The sequence below is a fragment of the Gossypium arboreum genome, chromosome 13 (assembly GCF_025698485.1).
Source record: "Gossypium arboreum isolate Shixiya-1 chromosome 13, ASM2569848v2, whole genome shotgun sequence".
NCBI classification, from domain to species: Eukaryota; Viridiplantae; Streptophyta; class Magnoliopsida; order Malvales; family Malvaceae; genus Gossypium; species Gossypium arboreum.
In genome coordinates, this window is record NC_069082.1 from 2,936,684 (window position 1) to 2,949,944 (window position 13,261).

General features: G+C 31.1%; 1 protein-coding gene across 1 annotated transcript; it reads right to left on the bottom strand.

Annotated features, from left to right (window-relative positions):
* Positions 1–9,570: 9,570 nt before the first annotated feature.
* LOC108463938 (receptor protein kinase TMK1-like) lies at positions 9,571–12,989 on the bottom strand. Its single transcript, XM_017763954.2, has 2 exons — positions 10,426–12,989; positions 9,571–10,341 (listed from the first exon to the last, which is right to left on the bottom strand). The coding sequence occupies exons 1-2, from the start codon at positions 12,722–12,724 to the stop codon at positions 9,815–9,817; spliced, it is 2,826 nt and encodes a 941-aa protein (XP_017619443.1). The 5' UTR covers positions 12,725–12,989; the 3' UTR covers positions 9,571–9,814.
* Positions 12,990–13,261: the final 272 nt, after the last annotated feature.

Below are 13,261 nucleotides of genomic sequence, written 5' to 3' on the forward strand. Positions count from 1 at the left end.
CCTGGTCCAGCCATGTGACCGCGACTTTCTCTTTTTCCTATTTAATACATCTAAATTTAATAATTTCATCACCTAATTAAGGGCGTAACCAGGGTATCGGTCCGTAAAATAAAATTTTTTATTTAAACTCTTTAAAATTTTTAAAATTTAATTTAATCCTTTTAAAATTATAAAGATGAAAGTTATTGAAATAATGAAATTATATTTTTACAATCGTAAAAATTAAAATTTAATTTCTACCTTTAAATTTTCTTTTTTTACTTTTGCCCTAAATCCAACCTCGTCTTAAACACTTTTAACAAACAATAATTTGTATTATATTTATATAAAATCTTTAAAACTTGATCATACAATATTATAGTTTGAAAATCTCACGAATTAAATTAAATAAGCATTAATTATTACTCCAAGATAGAAATGTTCATAATCTAGATTGCTTCAAGTTAAATTTGTTTATTGTTCTAAAATAAAATATATAAATATAATTTTATATTAATATTTATATACAATTAGATAAAGTGTTTGGAGGGTCAAATCGAGCCTGAGTCCAAGCTTGAAATTTTTTGAAAATGTTATGTCAATGAATTTTTTCTTTTGAGATTTTATATTCAAGTTTCACATGTATAAATTATATATGGGTGAACTAAATTATTAAATTAATATTTATAATGATTAATTTTGATGATAATTATTAATACGATTGTAATGTAAATTTAAAAAAAAACATGTTGTAATTATGTTATGTTAAAATATGATTAATGATTGGGTGTTCATTAATATTTGGGGTTTGCGTTTCCACATTTGCATGGACCTAACGCGTCCTAAACGCGCATGCAAATTGCGGAGGAAATTTACATCGTTTATAATATGATCACTATGCAATAGTTTACGCGTTACCAAATTTATAGAAATACGGCGTTTGGGCCTTGTGTGGGAATAATTAATCTTGTATTGAAACGCGTAACAGTTAGCAAAGCGTTTTGCCCCCCAATCTACGCGTCTCCATTCCTATTTAGCTTGATAAAAATATTTCTATTTTTAGACTTGATAAAAATGTCATAAAATTATTTCTTTTTTAGTTTTCTTAGTAACCAAGTCATTTTCTAAATATTTTTCAAATTTTTATGTTGTGAAAATAATTCAATTAATGAAAAGAAAAATGACATATTAATTAATTTTTCTGGGGAAAAAAATATTTTACATTTTCTTAAAATTGTATTTAAATAGAATTTACCAAGCCGTTTGTTTGTTATCTTTTGTTTTGCTCAGTGGCGTTGTTAGCTTTTGGGCTGACCGTCGCCAACCTTTTCCCTTTCCCATCAACCATTTCTTTCTTTCTTCTTCTCATTGACTACACATATCTTTTTTATTTTCAGTTTGCAGATTTATTTTGTGGGTATCTTTCTTGTTTTCACAAGTTTTGATGGTCAGATAACGATTCCTGTTGTTCGCTAAAACTCCATCGGCTACCAGTAGTTTTTCTTAGAAAATGGGTGGCTTTTCATCAACTTCTTAATTTGTTTTTGTTTTAAGAGTATTTCAAAATAATAAATGATTTCACATGTTAATTTGAACTCGTGTTGTCTTAAGTTTTATATTTTTTTATTTTTTTTCTATTGTTTAATAAGTCTTTAGTTTTATAAGTTTTTATTTGCTCTTGTAGTACGTTTTTTAGTCTTGTTTATACATGTAGTCTTAGTTTTACAAGTGATTTTAGGGATAATTTTATTGTTGTCCTCTCTAGTTTGGTGAATGCTTGATTCTTTTTTTAATTTTTGCTCACTGCTTTGGACCATCCGAAGCTGATTTTCTTATCGTATTAAGTATTTGCAATCACTCCAGAGATGTCGCGCTTAAGTTGTGACAAAGCCAATTGTCAACATGTCATAATGTTCTATTAATGCTGAGGTTAAAGCCTTTATTGTATTGATAGAGCTTGTTATTCGCCATCTACGACGAGCGTCCATTTTTTTATTTTAAAAAACAATATTTGAACAATTCAAAAAATTATTTTAATTATTTTAAAAATTTTATTTAAATATTTTCAAAAGTACATTTTGAAAATTTATTTTCAATAAATAAATAAATTTGTATTTTGAAAATTTAAGATAATTCCACTCCTATAAATATAAATTAAAATAGTTTTACATATTATAATAACTTTTGGTAAGATTAATATTTTAACAATTTAAGAATTTATCGATATATTTATATAAATTATATATGTAAAGTTTTGAATTAATCTGATATCTCAATTATATCAATCGAAAATATCATGGTATGAAGATATATTTAACAATTTATAGTTTTTATATGAAAAATAATTTCTCACATTATATTTACTCAAAATTCAATTCGATTTATATAAATAGAATAAGAAATAAATTATTAAGTTAATCGTAGAAATTGTATGATATATATTCATATATGGCTGGAAATTAAAGACCGCAAATTTAGGGAGAAATGCATGGGAGGCAGATTGTAAGAGAAAAACGACCTACTTTAGAGTTGCCAGTGCATGCATGCATGACTTTGATAAACACGTAGCGTGCTCATCACGAAGGAAATAACATAAAATAACAAAAATGAAATGTTTGATGGATTCGATTAAAAAATTATTAAATATTCATGATAAATAATTTAATAATATAAGTTTAATTTAATCTATTTGTTTAGTCCAGATCAAATGGTTCGATCTATTATTTTGAACGGATACTTGTCTAATTCGATTTCAAAATAAAATGGAAGCCAATGCATTTATAGGTTAAAGATAGGTCAGATTTAGGTCGACTTTGTATTTTTTAAGTTCGACTCGACTTGAAATATGAGTATTTTAATTTATTCTAATTTATCTATATTTCTAAATTATGTTGAACAATTAGAGCAATATTGTTTTACGTTAATTATATGAAATAAAATATATCATTCATGCTATGTTTGGTAGAAATATAATTTTCACACCATGTTTTATTATGAGTTAACAATAAACTAATTTCAATTAATAATTTTAGCCACTCATATGGCTGATTTTGAGAAAGAAAATTACTAAAATAACCTTAGAAATTATAAATAAATTATATTATTATTACGGTACCTTTTTCAAATAAAATTTTTTAAAAGCACTTTTGACTCAAGTTTATTATTCAAATCCAACCAATAAAATGCTATATTTATTATCCAAATCCAAGGCTAACCCAAGTTTACTTATTCTTTAATCCAACCCATTATCCAACCCAAACCACTCATTCTATATCTTATATCCATACCCAAACCATTAATCAATCCAACATTTTTCTGTAAAACATATGGATTATTATTAATCTACATTGAAAGCTGGCCTCAAAAGTAGTGAAATCGTATTTTGTTTTCTTCAAATATCATAAAATTGTAAATTAAAAAAAATACCCTTAAAAAAATTACAATTCAATTTAGCCTCTAGATATAAAACTTATTCATTCACCCTAATTAGAATACGATAGATTAATGAATTGAAAGTTGGGAATTTTATTATTAAATTAAATAACAGGAGAACTTCGTGTATTGGCTTGATGGTCAAGGTGTTCATTATCCCAGATGTGATTTGAGTTTGAGTCGTGCTAGCTGTGTTGCTTTTAGAGCTTTACCCTCCTCTTATAATTCAATTATTAAGGGGTGATAGTTATAGCATCATGTAAAGGTATAGGTATAGTTATTTTTAGCATAAATTTTGGATTATGGTATTTGATGGTGGTGAATGCCAAACCAATGCTTTTTATATTATTAGATTGTGACTTTCACATATGGTTTTTGCTGAAAAATTCATTGAAAATTATTAAGGGTTTATTTGAACATTACAGAGTAATCGAATGGAAGTGTAATAATTATGGATAGTAATTACATAAAATTTTATTTTTAAATGTGTTTGGCTTATAGAGTGTAATTATATTGTAATTCCCTATGTCATGTTTGGTTGACAAATTGTAATTACACAGTTACATAATTTATAATTGTAAAAATATTAATTACTATAATATTAGTTTGATAAAAATAAATTTTAAACGATTAACAAAACTTAAAATTGAATCATCATATATATATTATATTAATCTAAAAAGTAATTGATAATAAGATTACTAAAAAATAGCAAGAAAAATAAACATCATATGCGTTTTATCTAATTGTTCTAGTGCATATTTGTTGGATTATCTCCTCTTTAATATTTAATATATTCTCCTTATCATCATCTGTTAGTCCTTGACTGAGTTAATCATCGTCTGAATTTGAATTTGTATCATTAAAGTTTTCAAGATCTCCTTCTTTTATTTACTTTTCGAAGTATGAATCTTCTTAATTCCACCTATTATTGAAGTTATGAGATATGCAACATGCTACTACGTATGATCTAACTTTGTTCTTTTATGCTCTATATTATGGTTATGTTGTTAATATGAGAAATGTTTTTTTAGAATAATAAATGTCTTCTCAACCACATTTCGAGGCCTTGAATGTCTCAAATAAAATAGTTCGTGAGTTGTCTATAGTACTAGTGCCTAACACCATTCTCTCAAATGGTATTATACCTCGTGATATGGTGCAAAAAAACATTATCTATGCATAATTTTATAATTTTTATTATAAAACATTATATAAACTTAATTTGGGGAAAAACCTTATAAATTCTCACCTCCCCCTTAATAATTGAAAACTGTAATTGGGGTGCTCCACTTACATCCAATTTTGTGAGACTCACAAATTACAGTGGTTATCCAAACATGTCTTCCTTGTATAATTACAAATAATTACACTCAGATCCAAATACTTGACGACTTTCCAAACACTACCTAAATAAAATCGAGTGCTTTGATTCAAACTAATTGGGAAACAAGTACATATATGCACCATTCAAACACCGCCCCTCTTTTTTCTCCCTCTCACGCTCTATAATTTATGAATATTATTCACCCGATAAGACATCCCTACGTTGATTCCAAAACCAAAATCAAATTATAATATATTTTCGAGGGAGAATTTTTTTTGGAGTCGATGGATATATAAATGAATTCAATATTGTTTACGGTAGGAGAGATTATATCTAACTCTACTGAAAGTTTTGAAGACACAACAATGTACGGTTTGTCTTATTAGGCACCCAACAAGATGTTTTCACTCTATAAATTCACCATCATTTTAAACATTTTAGCTCTAAGTGAAGTTAGAAGATAAAACCCATATAAAAAATAATATCAAACGTATCGAGGGGTTCAACAACACCAAACCAACTACGTTTTGCATATTTCTTTTGAAAAAATCAACCTTCCCTCCATATATAGTGACGCAAAGTCAAATAAAAAAAAGGTGTTAGTAATGTAAATGCTAATCAGCTCCGCAAAATATGGCAAAAACAAAGGGTTAGAAAACCCATTTTGCAAGTTGCAACAGTTTTTTCCCATATCTGTAAAGTTTTTGGAAGTAAAATCTTTCATATTGCTTTTCTTTTTGTTATCATTTTTTTCTTTAAAAATATTTAGTTGATATTTTTTAATAAAATTGGGTTGAGAGAGAAGTTAACAAAATGGAAATTATCTATATTATATATAATATTTTTTATTAAATTGGTATCATAAATAAACTCGACACAATTAAGAAATTACTTAAAACTCTCTTTTAATAAAATATTGAATATAAATGTAATGATTTTACTAATGCATAAAATCATAACATCAAATAATAACTTATAGGAAACCCAAAAGTTAAAAGGAAATATAAATTGGCCGATTGAGTCTTAATTTGATTGACATTAATATTGTTGTCAGACCTGATCCTGGGGGTCGTGGTACGACTGTTCAGGGCTCAAGGCTGAAAGAGGTCCAAAATATTATTTTTCAATTTTTAAGGGGCCCAAAAAAATGTTTTAGCTTATAAGAGTCTAAATTTTTTTACTAACTTTTAAGGAATTAAAACCCCATTTTATTGTTTTACCTAGGGCTCAAAAAATGATAAGAACTGGCATGATTGTTACCAGTACAGGAAGATATGAGTTCAAGTGTACTGAAACGTATTATTCTTCTATTTAATGGTTGAATAATTCTAAGTATTGTATCAAAAAAATAAATATAATCGGAATTCATAATAAAATTGTTTAAAAATAATAATAAAAAAACATAAATTGAAAACGCTAAGCAAATCCAGCAAATTTACCAATAAATTTCGAGTCGTGAAGGGAGGTTACAAAAATGAAAAAAACAAAAAGAAGAACAAAATGGAATAAGTCCAAGGCACGTGGCATTGAAAGAGATTGAAGTATATAATTAAACGTGACCACAAGTAAGCACCAATCATATTCCAGCTCACATTTAGACCCACAAACACACTTCACATGCACTCTCTCCATCACAATTTCTGCACTTTCAAACCGAACCCTCTTTTAATCTAACTTCCTTCCCACGTTATCTTTGGAAAAAAAACAACCCCTTTTTATTACGGTTTATAATTCCAAAAAGAAAAACAAATTATGGGTAATTTTTTTTGAATATATTTATATAATTTAAAGAAATTATAAACTATATATTTTTTATAAATTATATTCACTATAAATAGGAGAATAATATATTTTAGCGCACTCGAAACCACATCCTCCAGCATTGACAACAATATTCATGCCAATTGAGTTAAGACTCAATTAACAATATCCACTATAAAATACTCTAAAAACTTGTTTATAATTTAACAGGTAAACTACAAAAATAGTCACTTTTGTTTGCCTCAGATTACATTGTAGTCACTTATATTTGAAATGTTATGTTTTAGCCACTTGTTTATAACATTTGTAGTCACTCTACCATTAAGCTCCGAAACTTCCCCAACGGTAGTCCTACGTGTTAGTCCAAATGGGTTTTAAACCCCACTTGAATGCCCTACGTGACAATTCAAATTAAATTTATTTAATTAAAAACTTATTTTCATCCCAGCAACTGGACATTTAAGTTGGCCTTTAAAACTCATTTGAACTGTCGTTAGGAAGGTAACGGTAAAGTAACTACTTCGTAACAAAACAATAACGTAAGCAACTAAAAGACAAATAAAAATGACTATTTTTATAGTTTACCCTAATTTAATCGGATAAGCTTGAACATCCCTTATAGAATTGATGGGACAATCCACTATCCTTTCGGCTTTACTATTATTTCCCTTTTGGGATGCGAAAATGAAATCATTTGATGCCCATATCCCTTATCTCAAAGGACTCCAATCTCATTATTTTGGGTATAGGGTTACATGTGCATTATTATCATCAAATAGATATAGTAGGGTTTTCCAACTCATCTTGTATAGCTTACGATGAGTTACGTGTGAAATATACGCACCACCATCTTTACATACATATATAGTAGGGTTTATGCTTTTAACAAACAAGAAAAAGTAATTTCAAGCATACGTAAAAGTTATACACATAAATAGTTGCATATATATATATATATATATTTATTAACGTTTATTGTATGTTACATTGATGTTGGAATTTTTAATTGTATAAATTATATCATTAATTATTTAATTATGAGTAAGTTTTTGTTTTTGGCTATTAAACTAAAAATAAATTGTAGTTTGGTCATTAACATTTTCGAATTGTTTTTTAGTCACCCAACTATTAAGTGGCTAATGGCGGCACTTTTTAGTTGGTATAATAATAATTTAAGTCTTTAACTTTTATACTTGTTGTCAATTTGACCCTAATTCTATATAAGAGTAAAAAATGAAATTCCTTTTAGAAATTTAGAAATTTCTAAAATTCATAGAAATTTAAAAATTAAATAAAAATAGATAAAACGAGGGAAATTGTTTTTCATTACAAGTAAAGAAAAGAAATCGATTCAAAATGTAATTTGTTTTTATGATTTGGGTTTAAAAATAATTTGAATGAACTAAAATTTTGAATTGAGTTAGAAAAAAATTAGTTGTATAGATATATATATTTTGGCATCATAGTCAATTTCATAAATTATTCAACAGCTTGGATCTCGAGTTGAAGATATTACTAATTTAGTTAATCTATTATGTTTTTAATTTTTTATTGAATTCTATTAAATGATCATTTTCGTTTTATGTCTCAATATTGAACAATCTTAAGCTTTATTACAATAGAATCTTGATTTTCTTGTATGAACATCAGTTTTAATCATATTTAAGCTTTATACTAGATGAATATTATGTTAAGAGATTGAAATTGATCAAACTTTTTATTTTTTTCATGATTTTACGGCAATGCTAAAGATTTGTTGTTGCAATAACTTGACAATAACCTGAATTTTTATATAGATTTTAAAATTTTAAATAATTTAGAGTTTTTCTATAATTTTTATATAGAATGAGGCCAAATTGACATAAAGGATAAAAGTTGAGAAGTAAAATTGTTATTATATCAATTAAAAAGTGTCATTATTAGCCACTTAACAGTTAGATGACTAAAAAATACTTTTGAAAACATTAGTGATCAAATTGTAACTTTTTTTAGTTAAGTGACCGTAACGAAAACTTACTCGTATATTATTGAGTGACTAATGGTGTAATTTACTCTTTTAATTTCACAAAGGAATTAAAAATTATTTATTTATCTTTATTTTTAAAAATATTTCCTAAAGAAATTGAAGACATGATAATTTCTTGATTTAAAAGAACTCCATCAACAATGTATAAATTAATCACCAAATCAATAATATTTTCTTTGCTTGTTTCCAACAACTAATTGATTCAAATAATGAAATGATTTCACATAGATTTAGGTGATTAAATTTTAATCTTATCTATCTTTAATTTTTTTATAAATATATATTTAAAAATCTTGATTGATATTTTATTAGAAATTTAAATCCAAGACTCTTCTCCTGCTTTACAAATGGCAAGAAAAATAAATTATTGTAGAGAGTGAGAAGATTGAAAACTTAAAAAAATCCAGAAAATTAAGGGAAGGATGATATTTGAGTAATTAAGTCAAAACACGATTATATAAATAAATCATGCTGATGATTGGGTTTTGTTATAATAATAAAGAAATTGCCCTGCCCACGTTAATTATCTGTGTCAGGAAGTGGAGAATATTGTAGGCAACTAACACAGCTGGCATGCATTCCCATGTCCACTCTCTCTACCACACGTGGCATATCATGCATAAATCAGACAAAACCAACGACATATATTTTTCGGACATTCGGGACTGCGCCTTGATGAGCTGTTCGCCTCATTCTCCTCTCACATCATCCGCCTTCTTTTTACCTAAAAGGCTTAAGTACGTGAGTGAAACACAGAAAGGAATATATCATCCAATCGGGAGATATTTTTGTATGAAATGTTTAGTAGATTAAGGGTGTGGCGGTGCAAAAGATAAATCTCATTAATGGGGTTGGTTGACTAGTTTGATTACCATTCTTATATTTTTTTATAAATACGAGTTTTGAGTTCCTCAATTTCTGGTTGAATGAGCATGTTCAATCTTATTTCAGACATGCTAACAAAGAATGACTGTCAATGTGAAATCTTTTCTGCAACTATCAAACTTGTCGAACAAGAAACGATATGAACAGCCACCAGCAGGAATAGACATGCAAGATACGTCGTCACTCGATTGCATTTCCATAACTTGTACAAGACATTCGAAAATTTCAGTTGTTCAAACTAGTGAGATAAATAAATGGGAGAAAGAAACCGTCTCTGACAAACTATAACTGATGAGAGCAAAGATTGTAATGGGAAATGAAGAAGTAGAAGGAATGAACAAACCCAAACATCTTGGAACAATCGATTTGACACTAGAAACTTGCGTTGTTGTTCTTTGTGTCTTTCATCGAGCATCAGCTGATGCGAATGAATCAGCAAAACCTGGCGGCCGGCATGGTATGCTGGTCTGTGTAGTGTCTGTACTGCCCAGAAATGATGAGGAGTCATCCACATTGCTGTTCCCCTCGAAGGCTTGCCACTTTTTCAATGCTTGGGGTAAAGTTAATTCAAGGTCAATGCCATAGATGTCGTCGGAATCGGGTTCTGCTGGTTTCCAGAGCTCTGCTAGTGATGACAGCACATTGACCGCATGGCTCATATCTGGCCTCTGGTAGGGCTCCCTGGCACAACAGTGGCCAGCAAGCTCAGTCACTGTGCTAACACTGGCTAGCGTTTCCTCATCAAGCTGGATTGTTTCATCAATGGCCTTCCGGAAGGTTTCTTTGTTCATGTGCATCCGACGGAACCATGACACAAGGTGCATGCTTTCCTCAGGCTGAGTTTCATCAAGTGCCCTTCGGCCTGAGATCAATTCCATGAGGATCACACCAAAGCTAAACACATCTACCTTCGTGGTTACTCGTCCAGTAACTGCCAAAATGCAAGCAATGTTAGTTCTAATGCCAGAAACTCAAGCAACGTGAAATATTTGTAATGGAACTAAAACCCAATTACCTGCATACTCCGGTGCCAAATACCCAAAGGTTCCTGCTAGTCTTGTTTCAATTGACTGTTTGCCATCCACAGGAGCTAGACGGACCAAGCCAAAATCTGCAACCTTGGCACGCATATCGTCTCCGAGAAGAATATTTGACGGCTTAAGATCTCGATGAATGAAACTCTGTTGTGCCAGACCATGTAGATACTCAACACCTCGAGCGACATCTAGGGCAATTGTAAGTCGTCTAGTCCATTCAAGTGGTTTCAGACCTTCATGTTTCCAGTTGAATAGATGCCGACTAAGGGTCCCTTGAGGCATATATTCATATACAAGAAGCCTCTCATTTCCATCCAAGCAATATCCAAGAAGTGCAACTAAATGGCGGTGACGAACCTTAGTAAGAACTGCAATCTCGGACTTAAACTCGGCCAAACCCTTCTCGCTCACAACACTGGACTCCATCCTTTTCACAGCAATCTTTGTCCCATCATGTAATTCCCCTTTGTAAACTGTCCCAAAACCACCCCTTCCTAACACATTTTCCTCACTGAAATTATTTGTCACATCCCTCAAAACTTGAATCGAGATCACCATGTTGCCAGCCTCAACCAAGTGAACATCACTTGGTCCACTGCTCGTGTGGCTGAAAGTTTCACTTCCACCAGTGACACTCGATCCAGCGACAGTGATTTTAACTCCATCCTGGTCACCGGAATGATGAGGGTGTATGACTACAGTAGTTGGACTCTGCACTTTACTGGTACGCTTTCCTTTTCTAGCATACAAAAGGATACCCAAAACAAGAAGACTCAAGCCACCAACCGCACCAATTGCAGAACCCACAACGGTCCCCGTATTCGATTTCTTTTCACCATTTCCAGAGGAACTGCCGCTGCTGCCGCCGCCGCCGCCAGCAGGAGATCCACCAGGGGACTTGCCAGCTGGTGGAGAAGCCATTTCTTTTCCTATATCAGGGTTACCAGCAGTTATCACCGCCACATTTTGCCTGAAAGGTGGTACTTTTCCATAGAGCCTGTTGTTCGAAACATCTAATCGAACAAGCTTCGGCAATGTAGTGAGCTCTGTTGGTATTGTGCCAGTAAGATTATTACCCGAAAGATCCAAAGTTGTCAAGGAATCAAGCTTCGCAAAATTACTAGAAATAGTTCCAGTAAGCCCTTTTTTTGCAAAAAGGATAGACACAATATTTCCTTGAACACATGAAATACCTAACCAGTCATTACAAGGATCATTCCCCTTCCAATTATCAGCAAAATTCTCTGGATAACCAAAAGCTTCCATTATAGACAACAAAATAGTAACACGTTCATCACAAGCAACACCGGGATCATCCAAGCAAAATCTATTACTACCTGCCCTCATATCTAGAATTACACCATTAGCAAATTTAGGGGTTGGCCCTTGAAGTTTATTATTAGTCAAATTCACGATATAGAGTGACTTTAAGTTCATCAAAGACGAAGGAACAACACCAGTGAGCTGATTATCCCTCAAACTCAAATTGCTCAACTGAGTCAACATTGAAAAATCAGGCAAGGGACCTGTAAACTGGTTCATATTCAACCATACCTCTCTTAAAGAAGACATGTTCTGTATCACTTCAATTGTCCCATTCAACTTCTGCCCATTAGCCCAGAAAGACTGAATCATAGAACCCGCTAAGGATGCAGGCAATTCACCTTCAAGGTTGTTCATGGCCACATGCAAATCTGTCAAGCCTGGAAAAGTAGCAAGGTCAAACAAACCTGGGAATCTCCCATTAAGATTAGCCTTGTTAGCAGAGAAAGCTTTCAAAGAAGTCGCTTCCTTTATGCTCTCAGGAACCTGCCATGGCCCGAAAGGGTTGTTATCGAGGTAAATAGCGGTTAACGAGGTTAAGCCAGTGAAGAAATCAGAAGGGAAAGATGAAAAATTGTTGTCATGGAAGTTGGCTTCTTCCAACAGGCTTAACCCAGCAAGGCTTGGGATGGGTCCACTGATTTGGTTGTTCATGACTTCAAAGACTTTAAGCTGAGACAGGTCTTTGAGATCAGGGGGAAGGGTTCCTCCAACGTTTTTGCTGGGAATTTGAATCCGGGTGATCCTCTGGTTTTCACAGCGAACGTTGGTCCATTGGCAAGGGTCAGGGTCAGACCAATCGAGCGAAGAAGGGAGCTTTAGGCTGGTTTTGAGTTTTCCCATGACTGAAGAATCAGGGCTGGATTGAGAAGAGACATGTAAAGCAAAGAAGCAAAGAACTGAAAGAAACCCAAAAAGAAAACAACCACCCCCAAAGGGAAGGGTATTCGCCATTGTTGTTCCTCGTGTTTGTTTTTTTCTTGGGAAAATTGAGAGAGAAAGTAAGGGAATCTGAAGGAAAAAAAAGTTGGGAACTTTATGATGGCGTTGGCTGGATGGGTTTGATGAAGGGTTTATGAGGCATTGATGATATGATGAAAAAAAAAAAAAGAGTAACAAGGCATAAGAGGAGGGAATTAAAAAGAAAGGAAAGGAAGAGAGAGAAATAGAAAGAGCGGTGATTGCGAGTCTGAAACGGCGGGGACACTTGGATACACATACACATAAAAAAACTGGTCAATTCAATTAAATATATAATTTAAAAAATCAATATTTTTAATTAATTAATTTTAGTTTGGAGTAATGTGAATCAAAATAATATATTTAAAAATTTGGGGACTCTTTTGAATAAACGATACATTTATTTATAATTAGTATAAAAATAATAGTAATTATTAAATTGATTAATTATAATGCAAGATAAAAAATTAATTGTATTAAAAACAATGTTCTATATTGTATCACTATATATATATATAAATTTTAAAAATA